General features: G+C 34.5%; 3 protein-coding genes across 3 annotated transcripts; 1 reads left to right on the forward strand and 2 right to left on the reverse strand.

Moving 5' to 3' along the window:
• Positions 1-5,662: 5,662 nt before the first annotated feature.
• On the forward strand, positions 5,663-6,627 carry LOC146532341 (general odorant-binding protein 1-like). Its single transcript, XM_085197350.1, has 3 exons — positions 5,663-5,821; positions 5,987-6,164; positions 6,358-6,627. The coding sequence occupies exons 1-3, from the start codon at positions 5,687-5,689 to the stop codon at positions 6,537-6,539; spliced, it is 495 nt and encodes a 164-aa protein (XP_085053476.1). The 5' UTR covers positions 5,663-5,686; the 3' UTR covers positions 6,540-6,627.
• Positions 6,628-9,279: 2,652 nt separating this feature from the next.
• Positions 9,280-10,313, reverse strand: LOC146532342 (pheromone-binding protein 1-like). The gene is made up of 3 exons (XM_085197158.1): positions 10,167-10,313; positions 9,875-10,055; positions 9,280-9,522 (listed from the first exon to the last, which is right to left on the reverse strand). The coding sequence occupies exons 1-3, from the start codon at positions 10,287-10,289 to the stop codon at positions 9,341-9,343; spliced, it is 486 nt and encodes a 161-aa protein (XP_085053284.1). The 5' UTR covers positions 10,290-10,313; the 3' UTR covers positions 9,280-9,340.
• Positions 10,314-12,116: 1,803 nt separating this feature from the next.
• LOC146532343 (general odorant-binding protein 2-like) lies at positions 12,117-13,589 on the reverse strand. Its single transcript, XM_085197157.1, has 3 exons — positions 13,422-13,589; positions 12,853-13,033; positions 12,117-12,387 (listed from the first exon to the last, which is right to left on the reverse strand). The coding sequence occupies exons 1-3, from the start codon at positions 13,557-13,559 to the stop codon at positions 12,209-12,211; spliced, it is 498 nt and encodes a 165-aa protein (XP_085053283.1). The 5' UTR covers positions 13,560-13,589; the 3' UTR covers positions 12,117-12,208.
• Between the last annotated feature and the right edge of the window lie 5,125 nt (positions 13,590-18,714).

The following is an 18,714-nucleotide window of genomic DNA, read 5'->3' on the forward strand; positions in this document are numbered from 1 at the left end:
GAAAATCGAAACGAATCCTTACTATATATATCAGTAGAGCATATTCAGTAGAAGTAGAGAGAACTTTTATTTACATATATTGATGATTTATAAAAGGTTATTTTTAAAGATCAACATTTTTTTCAGCTTCACTTTAACATTCAGGGTAGACAGAGGAACCTGGGAACCTGGTGTTAAGAAACTCCGCCCTCATTGATTCACTTCCGTTCCCCAGTTTTGCAAAATTTTGATTGGCGAAACTCAACGCTGCGTCCGGATTGAACGATCAACATGAGTGAGACTTTTCCTTTAATTTAAATTTTACGGATAGAACTAGGTTTCCATTTAACCGAGACAGATTTAAAGTCACTGTCTCCACAGTATGGGATCGTCGCGGCGACTTCTCTTTCTTATAGCGCCATCTAGGGCAGTGGACGACAACTACAGTATAGCTTACGTTACTACTGTGTAATGTAGATGGCGCTGCTTGAACTTAATCTTCAATTCTTCACTTTTTCAACTTTTTTCGAAATAAGTATATTATGTTTTTTAATATATTCATTTTAAATAAACGTACTAAATATATCTTTTTATAATTCATATAATATATAAAATATACTTGTGTTTTATTAATAATCAAATTATAATAGTCGTTAGAAATTATGCGAATTCTTTTAGCCTGATATTGTATCTTGCATATAAAAGGTAGCAGAAGGAACCCGGCAACCTACACAAAGGGCGCTGCGTTCCCATTAAGACTTTTCCGTTAACAATTTCAGCAGAGTTCTGAAGGCATTGCGTGTTAAGTGGCAGAACTTATCGCGCTTTGCCTGTAATTAAAATGAAAATTAATTAGATATTTAAATTCCTCACGTGGATATCGAATCCGATAATATTGCACTAGTAATTTAAATTAAGAAAAATATAGTACGGTAGGTACTACAAGTATGCACATAATATAAATAAATCTAAATCAATCAAAGTATATACAGAAAAATCCTATGTAAGTAATGATATCATGATATTAATAAAAATATGGAGAAAGCTTGTTTCAAAACAGGATTATCCACCGCACACAACACTATATACGCGTATAAGCAAAAAGTATCTAAGCGCACCTTAGCGGTCCTGCAGGCTGCAGGCTGCACCTAAGTAGCACTCGCACCATAACTCACTGCATCCTACAATTACATGATTCGAGGTTATAAATCAATAGTTTGCAATTTATGTTTATTGCTCTGATATTACCAAACGATTCCACTTCATATCCGTTTAGTGATGCGCCTACAGATAGTGCGTGCTGTGGTGTAATTAGCGCTTAAGAATATGTAAAGATTTAAAATTGTTTAAACTATTATTGAATACTTAGGTCTCATCTACTTTAGTATTTGATTATTTTGCCCTTATAACGAATTGAATCGAGATCAAATTCCTACGATGGGCACAGGGAACCTGGTAACCTGGGCAACCTCTGGCAATGGATTAATGAGTCTTAACTATTCCCAGTATAAACTTACTTGCGTTCAGAGTGTTTTGTGTTATCAATAGGTACCTACTTTACAATATAAAAAATGCATACAGATTGCAATAAAATGAAACGGAATCGTAAGTAAATATATAAAATACATTACAGCGGTATTTAAACCCGCGTGTTGGAAGGACGCCAATTGATTGTGCGCTCGTTACGTGGGATCGAGGCTTTATCTTATAAAGCACAGCTGGGATTATCTGACATTTTATATTTTTATTTTTTTTTACATATTTATTGCTAAATTATTAGTGTTATTTATTAATTATACAAGTAAATAAAAAAATATAAAAAACAGATTCACTGCAGCTTGCACATTGCAGCTTTTTCTCTTATATTAGCAGGATAAGTACATAAAGTTATAATACGTTCCTACTTATTTTGAATAAAATTAGTTGACTTGGACTTTATTATAGTAAAAATATGTGATCTTAAATTTGCTGTTACCATCTATAAGGCGCTAGTTTATTAGGAATGAAAGTTGTAACAATAATTGAAAGATAACTAAGCGCTTTTATCATTTTTCATTTATAAAATTAAAGAGAAAAAGACGCGACAAGCACAACAGTTGCTCTTTACGACTAGTGAAATGTTAATATAATAATTCATTCTCCTGCGTTGAGATCGAACTCACAACCATGCCGTTAACAATCACTGCTGTATGTACCGCTGCGCCACAAAGGGCTCTTACTAACTTCCCTTCCATTCTTTATGTAAAATTACCTATTATATCTTATTTCATAGTATTATTCATATAATTAAAAAATAGTAAGTTTACACAGTATAGGACAGTGTACAATAAAACGCTTCCAACTCCCGTCAATTAGGCCCGAGAGCCGCAAATCCTTGTGTCTTAATGTCCCGAGATAAGACGTCTCAGACGTTTGGCTACTTGGCCAGCGTCACAGACCTACAATATGCCTAGATGTACATATTTTTGTTTTAATTGAATTGACAATACTAACTTATAATATTAAATTATTATTATCATGCTAAATAACAACTTCATATATTGGTGTAGCTTTTTTTTTCCAGTTATGTATTTACATTTGAAATATTTATTCAATTAATATTTAATATTTTTTTTAATAATTGTAATGTAAAAAGTCTCGAAATGTTATAATTTAAAAAAAAATAATTTAGCTTCAGCTGAAGAAATGTAAAATTTAATACTTTACTATATTTAAAAATATATTTTATTTAGTTTTTCATTGGTTAGTTATTCTACGATTACGGGACCTACATACCTAAAATTTATAGTAAAAGTATATAGTACAAAGTTATTGATATTTTATTCCATTAAGCTGGCTTTTTAGCTTAAAGCTAACATTTTAGTAAAAAAACAAGTATGAAAATGTCAATGCTCTAAAATAACATTCTTAACTCTATAGTCCAAGGGTCAGTCGGACAAATCACCAGCGATCGTTCAGATAAGACCGTAACACGCAGCTGTCTGTAGAGCCTGTACGACAGCGACAGACCGGGATTAGGGCGGGATTGAACAGGTGGACGCACTGATTTTATTGTACAAGACGACTATTTCACTTCAAGTTAAGGGGTAATATGCTTAAATCTATTACGTTTACCGTTGTAGACGTGGAAGTTTAGAAAGCTGTATCTCACATACGACAGGGAAGGTAGAGGGAACCTAGTTATAAGATACTCAGATAGATATAGATTTTGCTTCTGGAGTAGCGAAATCTAATGCTGTACTTTTATTATACCTTGTTATAAGAGTGTTTAATTCTAATTATACATTCCCCCGAGTGGTAATCGAACCCTGCACCCGTCTTGTTACCAGACGCTGTGCCGCTGCACATCGACTGCGAGGACTTAACGTGAGATTTATAGGTTCTTTCGTTCGTATCGGTAATGATTTTTCTATATTTGATAATCGTTTCATATGCCCCATACATCATTGTTGATTGAATATCAATTCTTCTTCATACAAACATATAATATTAATAAAAAAATTAAAAAAAAATTACCTTTATACTTTGAAATGAAGGGTGCACTAATAAACGTACCTGAAACGAAATAAAGTTAATTAGATTTTAGAAAATACTATTTTTCAAATAAGAAATAGTTTCAACTGAATCCATTGAGTAGTTTTAGCGTTTAAGTGGAACAAACATCCATCCTCACAAACTTTAACATGTATAATATTATTAGGATTACCATTCTAATTACAATAGCTTGTTGAGCTTAATCATTGTTATATACAATTTGGGGTTTAGAAGAGACAAATGTCTCTCGCGCCGCCGCCGCCGCCGCCGTGCGGTGTACCTACCACCTAGTACGTACTTAATGAAGAGTAATCCGCGTCCCGCAGTCTGCATGAACGGGACCAAGTTTATTTCCATTATACATATTGCTATTAGAAGATAAATGAAAATCATAAATGAATTTGTGGAAATTTAGATTTTTAATTAAATTGCTTGATATTGCACTACAGGAAACTTGGCTGTGAAATGATTATATTAGTATCTAGTAATAATTATGTTAAAAATTATTTTCCTTTCGTAAATTCGTTACAAGAAGTAGGGCGTCACGGTGCTATAACAAAATTGTAATTCAGTCTGCATCGAAAAATTTGACTATCCAATGCAAAACATTTTTTCAATTCTGATTAGTTCTCGAGTTAACCGCTATCAACCCAACAAAACCTTCCCCTTTATAATGTTTATGTTAAATGTAACTTTCCTTCAGCTCTATTCCCGTAACACATGCAAACGCAGTCGCAGGTAATACCTAGTATAATTTATAACGTATATTAATTATATGATAGTAAATGAGCTCGCGCCCCTGTCACCTGCGAGGCGAGTGCGCTGTTTGACTTAATGGCGCTCTAAACACATTGTCGTGTTCCTGCGCGTCCCAATTATATTATAAAGCCTTCTTTTGATGTTTACTTGCTAATTGCCCATTTTTAACATATATACGTATACAAGAATACATATTTGACTACAAATTACGAAATAAGAAAGAATAGTAAGATACGTAGGCACTGCGTGTTGAATGGCGGAACTCAACTTCGCGCTTTGCCTCGTTCCCAGGACGAGGAAATGAAAATATTAAATAATTCAACGACGCTAGTGGGAATCGAACCCACAACGTGTCGTGTTTACATGCACGACGTCTGGCCATCAACGTCATAAAGGTATTAAAAGCAGACTTTAATGTTTACGTCTATATGAGATTTTCTTTTCTTCAGGGTTGTGTAGAGCCTTCAAGCCACATGGACTTCAATAGGCTATAGTAAGAGGCTCTTCTGAACAGATACAACCAATACAATTTTAATAACTTCATACTACTACTACACACTATCACATAATAATTTACAAAAACTTACACTCGTGATGAAAAAAACGAGATATCCGAGTACCTATACAACTTGTGAAAGTTAAAACGCCATATGAAGTGTATTCTTGTCAACGAGGTCGTCGATACGTCGTCTGACTGAAAACGTGACAGTTGTGAGTTCGACACCCATTTGGGAGAATGTTCATTCATTTTTCCGCTATTGAAATTAACGCCGCTATTTGTCTTACAAATAGATAGAATAGAGCCGGAACAAGGCGTGAAGCTTATGCTAATTATAAACTATGGATACTAATTAACAGATACCTCCTGTAAACAATTAACATGCACATCGCTGACTACGTTCAGGGTGTAATTAGACACTTCCGATAGACTATTATTTAGTGAATGAACACAACGTATGCTTAAATATTAGTGATGGGTAAATGTGATTTTTTGAAAAAAACCACCCAATCTTAGCGATACCTGATATCTGAATATATGTATAATGGATCCCATTGCAGGTGCAAAATATATTTTTGTAAATGGAATAGTATAATTATACAAATCGATTTTTTTTGTCATTTTCATCCTCAAGTGGTTTAATCTTCACTTTTTTTACAGAGATATTACATGCTGAAGGATTACAAAAAGGATGTTCCATAATAAAAAAGGGCCGAGGAGCAGCGGCACAGCGCCTGTGATATGCATCTGTGGAATCATAAGTTTGAATCATGAAACAGTTTCTTGTACGGAACCTTAGTAAATTCTGTGAATTCTATGTTACTCATGTGATTTTTAAATACTTTGTATAATAGCACACGCTGTCACTGTGCTATATAAAAGCATCAATTTACAAAATTAAGAGTAACATGCAAGATGGCTGTCCAGAAGTGGCAACTGATTCTGGTGATGTGTGTCCTGATGCAGGCTTGCAAGGTGTCGCCGTCGCAGGAGATCATGCACAAGCTGACTAAAGGATTCGCTACTGCCTTTGAACAGTGCAAGCAAGAAGTAAGCTCTATTATATTATTTATATAATATTAGTTTGTTAGTTAGTGATAGTTTTGGCGAAAATTCCTGGTAGTCTTTCTCGGAAATTATTCAAATTTTTGTACGAAATCTCTACATTACATAAAAAATTATGAAAATATAATTAACCAAATAAATAACTTTCAGTTAAACTTAGGCGACAATATAATGCAAGATTTCTTGAATTACTGGCGGGAGGAGTACGAGCTGTTGAACAGAGACACCGGCTGCGCCATCATGTGCATGGCGCAGAAACACGACCTCCTCACCGAAGATGGTATACATCATGAAAAAGTTCACGGATTTACGAAGTCTCATGGAGCTGGTAATGATCTTTTTACGTATTATTTATATTTTGTACCACTTTAGTCCAAACACAAATAAAAGATATTTAAAAAAATTGGACGTAGTGGAGTTTGAACCCTTAATCGTCCGATGGACGCTGGTGCGGTAGGAGAGGCGTATCTCTACCTATTCTGTTGTGCGGGGTATAGCATACAACTAAAAATATTTTACAGATGACGAGTTAGCGAAACAGCTAGTAACTATGATCCATGAATGTGAGAAAAGCAACGCCGGGGTATCAGACGAGTGTATGAAGACCTTGGAGGTAGCTAAATGCTTCCGTACTAAAATCCATGAACTCAAGTGGGCACCCGACATGGAGACCATCCTTGAAGAGATCATGACCGATATATAACCAAAAGACGTATAGGGCTAGAGATTTATACTTACTATTTATAGGAATACAGCTTTTTGGAGACTACAGTTAACTTACTAAAGTTTGTATTATTAAAACAAAAAATTGAGGGCTTAAAGAAGTTGCTTAAAAAAGAAAAAATAGTTAAGCAAAAACCACACGTTAAACTAACTAATTTGTAAACAACATTAACAACTAAAACATTCATACAAGCGCTCGAAAAAGTTGAAATATAATTTTTCTTTTTATACAGCTGGGTAAAAAGGAAAAATGTCTATTTTTAATATAAATATTTGTTCTTTTCTTATTAAAGTAAGCCTATGTAAGTACTGTAAGTATAAAGTATTTGGCTAGTGTAGAAATAATGAATTTGGCAAGTTTAAATGGATTTCGATAAGCTTCCTCCAATCGTAGGTCAGTGCATCCTCAAAAACTTCTTCTAAGACATGCTGCTTCTGGAAAGGTACTTACTGCGCATAAGGGTGTTATATAATAATTTAAGATGTCAATAAATTAATAGTAATAGTGCTATAACTTGTTTGTTTGTAATAAATAAATACTAATTATTTATCTTTTTCTGAGCATCATATCCTTTATTTGACATTGTTCATTCAAAAATAAGTTTCAAGAAAGAGCGTGGAGTCCTGTCGAAAGTCTTTTTTCTATGAACCACGATGACTTTTGACTTCAAAATATCATATTCACTAATAAATTTAAGGAAAGCAAATAAAATAAAAAGGACAATCGTATAAAAAAATAAATAAATGATTATTTCAAGTAACATAACGACAATAGGTTATGCGAGCAAATACGCCATAAGTGTATATTGAGATACCTAGCGACATACCCTCGTTCCACCACTCATCACGTAATGTCTCGAAGGATGGAGCGTGGAGTGTTTAACACCAGCTTCGTCTTCTGGCTTCTACCTATCCTTCTACATGCTCTATTCCGCAATAGAAATCTTTATAATGAAAAACAAATTGAAATAAAGAAAACAATAATATAGAAGGATAAATACAGTTTCACCAGAGGGTTCCAAGTAACGTAACGACAGTAGACAATGCGAGCGAACAAGCGCAGGTGTATTATGCGGATGCCAATCTCCTCGTACTGTGAAATTCTGCAATACCTAGCAATCTTCGTACGTATGTGTAAGTGCTGCGTTTAGTTCCGCTATTCCTTTCTTTTTGTAACTATATGCTGTTTCAGCAGCATAGCCAGAGGGCACCTGCATCGTTAGGACACTCCGTTCCTAATAAAACACCTTTCATTTTTCTCTTGCTGCGCAATTTTGGAGGCATTGTGTAACAGATTCAACGCTGCGCTTCGCCACGTTACTAGAGAGAGGAAATTATTCAAATATTAAATATTTGATTTCCTTGAGAGGAAACCTACACCGAAACCTTATACTGCCAAGATAAGCACAATTCCGCCATTCAACACACAATATCACAGTTTCTTAACACATTTTTCCCTTTGAATTACCCTGCTATATAGCAGGGTAGTTAATTAGTTATAGCAGGGTAGTCTGGCATATTGCCAGACTCTATTTAACAAAAAACGAAGTTCAATATAGAAAACAATGAGACAAAGGCATAAACACAAATATATCGTAGCGTTCGTAACAAGTGACGTAACAGTAGACGACGCGGGCAACGAGACGCAGGTGTATGGGAGGATGCCAATCTGCTTGTATTGTGGGATGCTGCGGCTCCGAGCAATCTTCCTTCCTAAGATGAATTGAAATGTACACAGACGCTTCTAAATGTGTGATTAGTGTGGAAGCTTTATAGTGTAGTGCAAGGCAGTGTCGGTCGTGGTTGCTGGTAGTGTTGATAGTAGTCTCACTCTACTCTACTTTCATGGAACGATTACTCACACTCACACTTAGTAGTCTATTGGCATTTTAACAGCAGATTAACAGTTGGAGTCAGTTGTGGCGCGAACGCGACTAGTTGTGGGCCCAATCAAAAATGAAATATTTATTTAAATTTATATTTCTATTACTTCGCTCTACTGACAAGGCAAAGCGCGACGTTGAGTTCCGCCACTCAACACACAAAGTCTCCAGAATTCAGCAGAAAATGGAGAATGGCATGTTTTAACACTAAGTTTTCTTTGCCTACCATGCTGTGTGTGTGTGTGTGTGTGTGTGGAAGAACTTGAAACTGAGACCAGAAGAAGTCATTATTACAAAAACTATTTTATAAGCAAAATCCTAGAGTCTGTTGATGTATTCAATATATTAACGAGTATTAGCCCTACAACGAGACAGGACAATCACTGGCTAGTTAAGAGCCGTGTTTCTTAATTGAGGTTTGATGTCGCCGTAAATTAGCCAGGATCGAAGTCAGCTCTGTGCGGTGCTGTGCGGTGCAGATTTATTGCGGATTAGCCGTCAACAGTGACTTACGTGTCTGGTGTCGCCATTATGTACATTAATAGGAGGGCTCCATGAACAAGTTACATTTATATATAAAACTACTCCCTTAAACTTATCCTTATATTATAACTTAATAGTGTGGAGTCCTTCAGTAGTTTTTGAATTTTAAAATTACAATGAATTGAGTTACTTTATTAATACACTTTATATTTACCAATGTTATTATTTATTACGTTTAAGTTAATCAAGGTGATAACATACATAAGTGTATTATTGCAAAGAGTGAGAAGTTAAATAAATTCAAGTGAATGGTTTGATCTTTAATAAATTAAAGAAATAAATAATATCATCATATAGTGTTCATTACTTTATATATTTTTCACATACTACTTTATTATTTTCTCTACATATTGCTCTACACTTCAGTGAGTATTTCCGAGATGGCGACGTCCACTTTGGGGGCCCAGTTGATCTCATGCATGGCTCCTCGGAAGCATTTTGCTATTTCCAAAGCTCTAAGACACTGGTCCTCTTCTAATTCGTGCTTCTGTTCGCATTCGTGGACTGTTGTGACCAACTTTTTTGCCATGTCATCCGCTAAAATTGTAGATCTAAATTTAATACTAAACTATGTAAATAATGATGTAATACAGACCATACAGTCTTTAACACTACACTGACTCTAGACTGTATATTATCAAATGAAGCTGCCCTCATATTCTTAAACTAATGGATATGTTTGGTCACCCATACTAATCTCAAGTTTGCAGTTTGAGCTCCTCATGTGTCATATAGGTACCACGTGTAACATATAGTACAGTATACAAAAACTTTGGCTTACAGAATTAATAAAAATACATTTTAATAGCTTCATAGAAATTTCATATAACTTTAAGTAATGGCGATGTATACGTTGAAAATCCCTTCGCTAATTGTTAGCTCTACATACCAGCTCCATGTTGCAAAGCAAACTCTTCCGCATTTCCATGGTGGAGTTTTCCAGAAGTATCTAGAAGATTTAGCTTCTTACTCATACACACTATAGCGCACCCTGTGTCACGGTGAATCAGAGTTCGGTCTAGTTTCCAAAAATAATACATATCAGCCAACACGTTGTCGCCTATGTTTAGCTAAAAAAGCTTTTCTCTTTAAACATAACCTTTTGAAAGTATTTATAACATTTTTACTTAATATTCTAACAATTTAAAATATAGAAATAATGTTGTAAAAAATCCATTTACCTCCTGCCTACACTCTTCCAAAACTTTCAAAAAGCTCGCCGTTATACCTCTCAAAGTTTCATTTGAAGTTACTTTATTAAGACCGACGAACACTAAGACAACTACGGTCAGACGTTTAAACATTATTGTAACTTTAGCAGAATAAAAAGAAAAATGCTCACGATGTCTTATAAACGGTTATTTTCAAATTTTTCAAAAGTAATTACTTTTTTAATTACTAATTATCATTTACAGAACACCCCCTTGCTTGTCATAATTACACCTGGAAGTAACATTTAGTCATTTAATAGCTTTATATTTAAGTTAATTATTAACTGACACAGTTAGCAGTTGACAGTTACCTGTAGAGACGGCTGTGTTAGATTCAAGCTGTGGAAAATATAAAAATCTTTTTTTAGTTCACGTCGCACGTAGCTCTCACATAGCATGGTAAGCAGGAACCTAGGAACTTGGAAACACAGCCTTCCCATTAAGATAGTTCAGTTCCCCATTTGATAACAAATTCTCATAAAAGTCTTTCATTACAAAAAGAAACTATGAGATTACTGTTTTTCTATATAGATTTTTACATAGCATTATGTTTTTTTTTATAGTATTGTTTAATAATATTGTATATTAGTAAAATCATATTGATCATTACAAAATTTCATTTTACTCTTAGTTTGTTGTTACAGCAACAAAAGCGAGCAGACGTTGGCGAGCGAAGCGATCAGGGGCAAGGCTTAGCTTAAAATGTTTTCGTTTTCTTGACTTATAACTAGCTATTATTTGCCAATGAAATATCTAAATAAAAGTTTTGTTCGATGTCAATGTCCGTTATCTTACTATTTTCTCGGGAGTATGGATATAGCTATATTTAACTATTTTTATTTTTCTGTTTTATTATGGCAAAGGCTTTATGCAAGTTATTGTAGATCTACTCGTACGTTAAAAAAAGATAGTTGAACTGTTCCTTAATAAGACGTCCCCATACATTCAGACCTACAAAATTTCTATTAAACAAATCGAATCTACATTCAATTTCCTTAGGAAAAGTACATCAATTTCGTGAATTACATATGACAGTGTATATTTAACATAAAAAACGGATGTTATCGAATTCGTGACCCGCGCGGTAGTGCAGGAGTGCAGCCCGCGCAGTGATGGCTTGATTATACATTGTCTTGATGTAGAGTCATTATCTTATGAGTGCTTGAGAAATGTGATTGGCGTGACATGACTGGCCACTGCGCTCTGGTGTTAATACATTATAATGTATAGTTGAGAGACTTGAGTGTAAACACGATGTTAGCGGGTTCTATTCTTACTCGGAGGAAAGATACCTACGCTATTTTGGTTTTCATGGTTTCGTAAGACTCAGTGCAATATTAGGTTAGTATTTAATTTAATACATATTGACTTTAAACAGGCGCAGAGTGGTAAGCGGTGGGCCTTAACATTAGATCCAAATTCGTGAAGCTATAAGCTATAATATCGTTGCAGGTTTAGTTATTAAACCATTTCTTTAACAATTCTCAAATTTGGTGGAGAAGATAGAATTGAAATTTAATTAAAATAACTTCACAGTTTGTCTGTATGTAGCATAACAGAATATAAAAAAATTGCTACACACGTAGAGGATATACATATCATCTTCATTGTGTTATTTTATTCTTTACGGATGTCGGTAAAACTGTATTATTGTATGTATATACTAGTCATCGCCCGTATTTTGCTTGTTTCCTTTTCAAGACGTAAAATAGAAAAGCCTCTCCTCTTTCAGTTTCCGTAGAAATTTCGAGAAATTCTTTATATACGTGCTTTCATACGCTGCCTGTAGAAAGGCTTCATGCCATGCATGGTAACTTTATAAGAACAGCAGCTTCGTCCGCGTTGTCTGTCAGTCACTCAGTAAAGGAACCATTCGTTTTATACTTTGAGTAACAGAACCCTAAAAAAATGTGTAAAATAAAACAAATTATATCAATTCATTGCAATTTATTAAACCTATTTACACATCGCCGTAGAGTTTGGTCCAGTTTTTCTATAGTGACGTTTACAATTTAATATTTTTCCAAAACCGCCTCAATCATGGCCACTTCCGGTGCGATGCCTTCTTCCTTGGCACTCTCCTTAAAGCACGCGGCTACTTTAACAACTCTACTACATTCGTCTTCAATGTCGTCGAACTGCTTCTCACAATTGTGAATGAGATTTACCATTTTCTCTGACAGAAGTTCACCTAAAATGATTTATAAAATAAGTGTATGTAGATATTTGTGGAAAAAATATTATACGGAAAGATATTATATTTTTTTAATTAAGTTACAAGAAATATAATAATGAATACAATGTAAAATTTATTAACAAAGAAGTCTATTCGACAAATTATTAGAGTTTCTTGAATACATTTTTATAACATTACATAGAACCTGATGTTGTTAATAATAATAATGCTTCTAGCATTCTGCTATATTATTATAATTATATGTTGCAAAAGGTTCGGACAAAATATCTACAGAGTTTAAGTTTTAAATATAAACTTGTTATATAGGAGTTTCGAAACGAAACCAAAACGTAACTATATTTCAAGGTCAAGGTATAAAAATTAATTTAACTAAAATAATATATTAAAAAAACAAACCAAAACCCAACCTAGGTGTTTGTTAATGTAGTGTTTGTGAAAATAAATAAAATAAAACCTAACCTTGCGGAAAACTTTTAATATAGTCGTGCATATTAACATGATGCATCCTGGCATCGTCGTGCATCAGCAAGAACTTGTTAGACATGCATATGATGGCACAGCCCAGTTCCCTGTGCACTACCTGGAACTCCTCACTCCAGAAATGTTGGAACTCGTCCAAGATATCTGATGATAGTCCTGACTATGAATAAGAAAGAATGTTACCATTTCATGTTCTTGTTTGTAGATTTAGTCTCGTGGTTATTATCAAGTGATAAATAAGACTTTTTGTTAGTTTCTTTGCTTATAAAGATCTAGACAGACAGCTAAAAAGAGAGAGATTTTTTTGTTAGTTCACTTTTAGAAAGATTGTGGGTTTTTTTCAATAGTTTGGTTTCCATAGTTAGAGCCTATGTCCTAGCGTGCCTGCTTTGTTTAAAAAGACCGGTTTAAGGAAAAAAATGTATAGCTTGCCTAGATCTTAAATAAAAATTGTTTATTGAGAGTAGTCAAGTAGAGACAAGAATACATTTAAATTGTTTGAAGAATTCGTCAATTTAAAACATATTTTAATAATAACATAGACTTACTTCTTCTCTACATTCTTCTAACGACTTTCCAAAATGCGCTGTGACATGGCTCATGACTTCCGCAGTACTCCTGACCCTCGGTAGAGTCGCCAGCGCTAGGAGCGCCAGAAATACGACAACGTAGCAACGAACCGCCATTTCAACGACAAAATACACAATGGCCTAAATGAGGAGATCTCCATATTATATGTAAGGAATATATTTTTTAAAAATTCCGTAATTTATGTAATTATTTGACATTTCCATTCAATTTGTTGATCTTTATCTCAAAGGCGGAGAGTTTAAAATTAATATTAGCTACTTTAATATTGCTCTGGCCTGTAATAAGGTTAGCTTCTTACCTATTATTCGTAATTATTAGTCATTTTCTAACAGCAAGTCATACTGTTGACTGTTGAGGAGGTCGATTATTTCTTAAGTATATGTTGGTGATAAATGATAGTTAGGTGCGCGGGTTACTTGGTATAGTGTAGGTGTAGGATCGATTTTTGTTTAATACTAGATTTGTAATAATTAACTAAAAATTCAGGCCGTCCGTCGTGGCATAGGAGTACAATATGACGGTTTGGAGTTCCATTTCCATTCGGGATAATTAAATATTAAATTTAATATTTTCAATTCCTCGCTCTGGTGAAGCACGGCGTAGAGTTTTACAACTGAGCAGACAATGCCTCGAGAATTTTGCGGAAAACGGGGAACGGTCTTAGTTTTTAGATTTTTTAAATTTGAATAGGTATATGTATTCATTCATTTTCTTCTTTCATTTTCATTGAGCGATCAAAATTTAAGATTACACATACTTTTGGCTAATATATTTATCTAGTATATTTTTAATTTTTAATTTAACGTATGTTGTTTTGTAAAGTAGTGCTGCCAATAAATCATTAAACAGTAAATTGACTCTACTTTTATAATTATAATAATTTACTTTTTTGACTATTAAAACACTATAAAATTCTTCAAGTCGTAAGAAATAGATAAATTGTATTTCCAATCAATTAAAAAAGCAACGGATGTAATGTAGTTAATTGAATATTCATTTTATGTTTCGATCATAAATTTAGATAGAAGTTTTATTACGAGCTGGGCTATTGATTTAATGTCTAATAGTATAATATACATACATACGTATAATTTGAAACTATTATAAAATTAATAGTATGTTTATGTATATTTTTTGACTAAATATATATATATATATATATATAATTATTATGTATGAATGGCAAAAAATATTAAGCCCATTTTCAGATTTGGACTCGGATTTCGGGTCGGCCCCGTACGTGGATGTATAAGAATAACATTTATTGTTGTACGAGTATTTAATAACATAATAGAACCAAAACCATGATTTTATTAATTTTTATCTGTTTTCTGTGTTTTTCTGTGCGTTCGTTCACTTGAATTTCAGAAATGGCTTAACCAATAAAATCGCAATTTTCACTTTTGTACATGGCATATGCTATGCCTGTTTTATTGCATTGGCTGAAAGTTTATTTTTCAATCTAGGATAAAATTCAATCTAGATAAAGATATGAGGTGTTTTCAAAATTATATTTCATTAATATTAAAAAAGGTTAGTAAATTATCAATTATGTTGTATAAACAAGCGAAGCCGCGGGTGGATGACTAGTTAGTAAAATATTGAACAAAAAACAATGGTTCTAAGTACAACCCATGGTTTCCTAGTCACGTATTCGATCCCACGGGCCATTACTTCGCGAATTACTTTCCCATGCAGTGATACATGGTGGTCCGCCAACTGACGATAGGGGACGCTAATGGTTTAATTTTTGTGCAAATATGCGTGATTTACATTTGAAGTACTGTTTATGTTTTATTTTTTTAACATCACGCTAAAGTGAGAGCAGGCGTGGCGAAGAGGTTCCCATGGTCCCTCTGCCTGTGGAGACTATGTGCGTGATACAGCATGAGATATAAATATATAACAGGGCGTATGGGCGTACAAGGCAGGCAAAGGAAATCTAGTCCTAACACACTCCGTTCTCCACACAATGTCTTTTTTGTAACTTAAAGTGTTGAGTAGCGGGCACGCACGCACTCACTCGCACTTTATCTTACTTTTGGAACTAGGAAATAAAAAATAACTGACTCCCCCCAAGGAAAAATGGAACCCACAACTGTGGTGTTTACAATTAAACGGTGTGCTACAGCACTACCACAGCCTATATAATTTAATTACACTACATATACTTATATGTACTTCATACTATATTGCAAGGCTGAAATTGATAACGTAATTCCCTTGACGGATTGCTCATACTGAACAACTATTTCTTTCAAAAAGTTCTATCATTTATCATCTAGGCAACGATTCGTCAAGCTGTAATGAGTCAGGTACTGACAGCCGCCTGGGGTCGAGAAAAATGATACAAGTTTTGACACGTGAAGGATTATTTTTAATATGTGCTGTATAATAAGGTATTTTTATAACTTTTAAGTATTTTATTGGAAAAATCTGATGTAAGGTACTAATCTAATCGTTACATAAAATACGTTTTTAGTTTTTAAGCTGGTGTGGGTAACGGTTGCGGTTCGGTTCGCTAATAAAAAAAACAAAGTGCAGAGTTGAGCGACGCTTAAGACGTAATTTCTTGAAAAAGTTGGTAGTGCGTGGGTAATGGAATGTCTCGACACTTGTTCAGGACACAGGTTCCTTTGCCTAACCTGCTAAAGCTATATGCGGGATACAGCGTGAAAATAAAAAAAAGAGATAAATAATAACAAAGTGGAGTCTCATCTGCTCTACAAATCTAAACAATAAATAAACATTGCCCGAGGTAAATACATCCCATGCGTGTCAATCTTCATACAAGAAACCACACCTGAGCGCCATTACTTGGGAAACAATAAAACAGAACGCGACAAACATACAACTTTGGAAAAATATAAAAATTTACATATAAATAGATCGCGATTTTGGGCGGAAAATATTTATCTCTCCCCAGACACCTCTACGTGAGGCGAATGAAGCGAGTGTCGTGCTGATGGTGGTATACACTGAGATTACTTGGAAAAATCTTATGAGAACGACAATATGTAGCTATATCCTCGTTGGCGAGAGAATATGGGAGCTGATATTGAGGGTTGCGGCGTGAAAAGACAACGTCTTATAATTAGACGTTGTTGTGTGTGTGTTGGTTGGTGTGGTGTAGTTGTAGTGGTTGTTTTGGATTCGATCTCCACTTGGAGATTTTGTTTGAAATATTTTCATTTTGCCCGCTGTACCAGACATAAGTACCTACGGCAATGAGGGCCGCCAAACAACTCGCTGTTTTTAATGTCAGGTTCTCTCTGCTTAGGGTAAGCGGGAAAACGCATGAAGCTGCTTTTTTTTCCTATTATTATATGTCTAAAATCGTGTAATTTTAAAAATGTGTTGTGTGGATATTAAACAAAATACAGCACAAAGTACCGTACATCAATATCATTTCTGGACATAGATATAATACATGGAAGTTAGAGAATGAAAGTTTATATTACTAATTAAGTAATTACGTCCGGTTCACTCCATAAATTGACCTTCGGGGAGGGGGAGGAACGGGATCGTTGCTAGCTGCTAGCTCTGCATGTGTTATTGATTTTTTTTTTATTTTAAAAAACTATTTTTTTACGACCCCTACAAAGTTAATATTTGGTACCGACGTAGACTGTTATAGATACGTACATATACAGTGTGCACAGTCAATTAATGACGATACAATAATATTATAATTATTTGTTGAATACAACATATGTACATTTGTTCTATCAACGTTTGTAAAATTTTCATCAAAACAGGTGAAAAGTACAATAAACAAAATAAACGGTGTGACGTGCGGAGGCGGTGCACGGTGCACGGTGCGCGGGGGTGCGGAGGCTCTCAGTGCCTTTAATGATTTCCCCAAAGTAACTGCATTCATCTATCAAACTGTCAGCGCAGTCTGCACGATGGAAACGGAAATACTACACCCTCACTTCATACTAAGTAGCTAAAAATGGAAATTTTCTTTAAAGTGTTGCTACAATACAAAAAAAGGCTTAAAATTATATACTAAGTTACTTACTCGTATGTGTGAGTGCATTACCTATGATACGTCAAGTTTATTGTTACAAGTGAAGAGTATACCAGACAAAACAATATATAAAACTTGTTGTGCTGGAGGACTGTAGGAGTACCTACTCCGAGGGATCATCGTCACCGGCACACACGTGACGGTTACAGGACCAGTGGTTTATCTATCTGTAGCTTTTAAACAGATGAACAGATTTTGATCTAGTTTTTTAACAAGTGTTTTTAGGCAAAATTCAAGAAAATATGTGTGTGGAGCCGTTTAAAGATCAGCTATTTCCTAGTTGCTTGTTCACTTTAAGTTTAACTTAATTGAAACTAGTCGTGCAGAAGCACAAAGTATTATTATATTTGGTTGTGGGTTTAATTCCCACTCAAGGACATGAAATCGTTCTGGTGTCAAGATAAACCGCGGTGTTGAATTTCACTACTCAACACGTAACGCCTCCAGAACTCTACGGAAAATTGAGAGCGGAGTGTCTTTACACTAGGTTCCCTTTGCCTACCCTGCTGTGTGCGTGATACAGCGTGACACAAATTCATAATTTCTATTCATCTTACCTGCCAATAGTGTGAAGATGGGCGCTGGTAGCGAGCTTCACGAGAGGCCGGTGCGGAGGCCGACTGGGCCGTGTTGGAGGACTGTACGTGTACTCTGAGGGGTCGCCATCACTGGCACCGGTCAACCAGGACCAGTGCTCTGTCATTTTAGCTTTTTTAATTATAGTTTTTATTCAAAAGAAATTGTTTTTTTAGTTTAAAGTTCTCATATTAGATTTTTTTTATTCTTTGAAAGTTGTACAGCATTTTTAAATCACTAGATTTTATATTACTTCTTACGCTTAAAGTTGCTTAAAAAGTTTGCTCCGTAAAAAGTACTTTATCATAATCAATACAATAAACAACGAATATAATAAACTGCCCACTGGTCACTGGGATAATATTTTTAGCTTTGCGTGAGAATACCTTTCTCATCGTTTTTCAATGTAAATATAATTTTATTAAAAATGCAACTGTAAAAAAAAATACAGTCGAATTGATAACCTCCTTCTTTTTAAAGTCGGTTAAAAATATAAGAAATAGTAGCTAGACGGGAAGGATTTTGTAGATTTTTGTTTTAATAAAAATATGTAAAATGATGAGTTCCACCACTCTTCGCGCAATGTCCCGGAAGTTGATCGGTGTATAGGAAATGGAAGGTAACACCACCACGTCTCATCT

The sequence above is a fragment of the Heliconius melpomene genome, chromosome 14 (assembly GCF_056956725.1).
Source record: "Heliconius melpomene rosina isolate 202511_hmr_F chromosome 14, ASM5695672v1, whole genome shotgun sequence".
Taxonomy (NCBI): domain Eukaryota; kingdom Metazoa; phylum Arthropoda; class Insecta; order Lepidoptera; family Nymphalidae; genus Heliconius; species Heliconius melpomene.

What these genes read in the sequence shown, in the direction of transcription:
- LOC146532341 (XM_085197350.1), top strand. Translation starts at nt 5,687, where the DNA reads ATGGCTGTCCAGAAGTGGCAACTGATTCTGGTGATGTGTGTCCTGATG. An exon ending in TTGAACAGTGCAAGCAAGAA is followed by an intron (nt 5,822 to 5,986) that starts GTAAGCTCTATT and finishes AATAACTTTCAG; the next exon opens with TTAAACTTAGGCGACAATAT. An exon ending in TACGAAGTCTCATGGAGCTG is followed by an intron (nt 6,165 to 6,357) that starts GTAATGATCTTT and finishes AATATTTTACAG; the next exon opens with ATGACGAGTTAGCGAAACAG.
- LOC146532342 (XM_085197158.1), bottom strand. Translation starts at nt 10,289, where the DNA reads ATGTTTAAACGTCTGACCGTAGTTGTCTTAGTGTTCGTCGGTCTTAAT. An exon ending in TGGAAGAGTGTAGGCAGGAG is followed by an intron (nt 10,056 to 10,166) that starts GTAAATGGATTT and finishes AAGCTTTTTTAG; the next exon opens with CTAAACATAGGCGACAACGT. An exon ending in TGCTTTGCAACATGGAGCTG is followed by an intron (nt 9,523 to 9,874) that starts GTATGTAGAGCT and finishes CTACAATTTTAG; the next exon opens with CGGATGACATGGCAAAAAAG.
- LOC146532343 (XM_085197157.1), bottom strand. Translation starts at nt 13,559, where the DNA reads ATGGCGGTTCGTTGCTACGTTGTCGTATTTCTGGCGCTCCTAGCGCTG. An exon ending in TAGAAGAATGTAGAGAAGAA is followed by an intron (nt 13,034 to 13,421) that starts GTAAGTCTATGT and finishes TCTTATTCATAG; the next exon opens with TCAGGACTATCATCAGATAT. An exon ending in TATTAAAAGTTTTCCGCAAG is followed by an intron (nt 12,388 to 12,852) that starts GTTAGGTTTTAT and finishes AAATCATTTTAG; the next exon opens with GTGAACTTCTGTCAGAGAAA.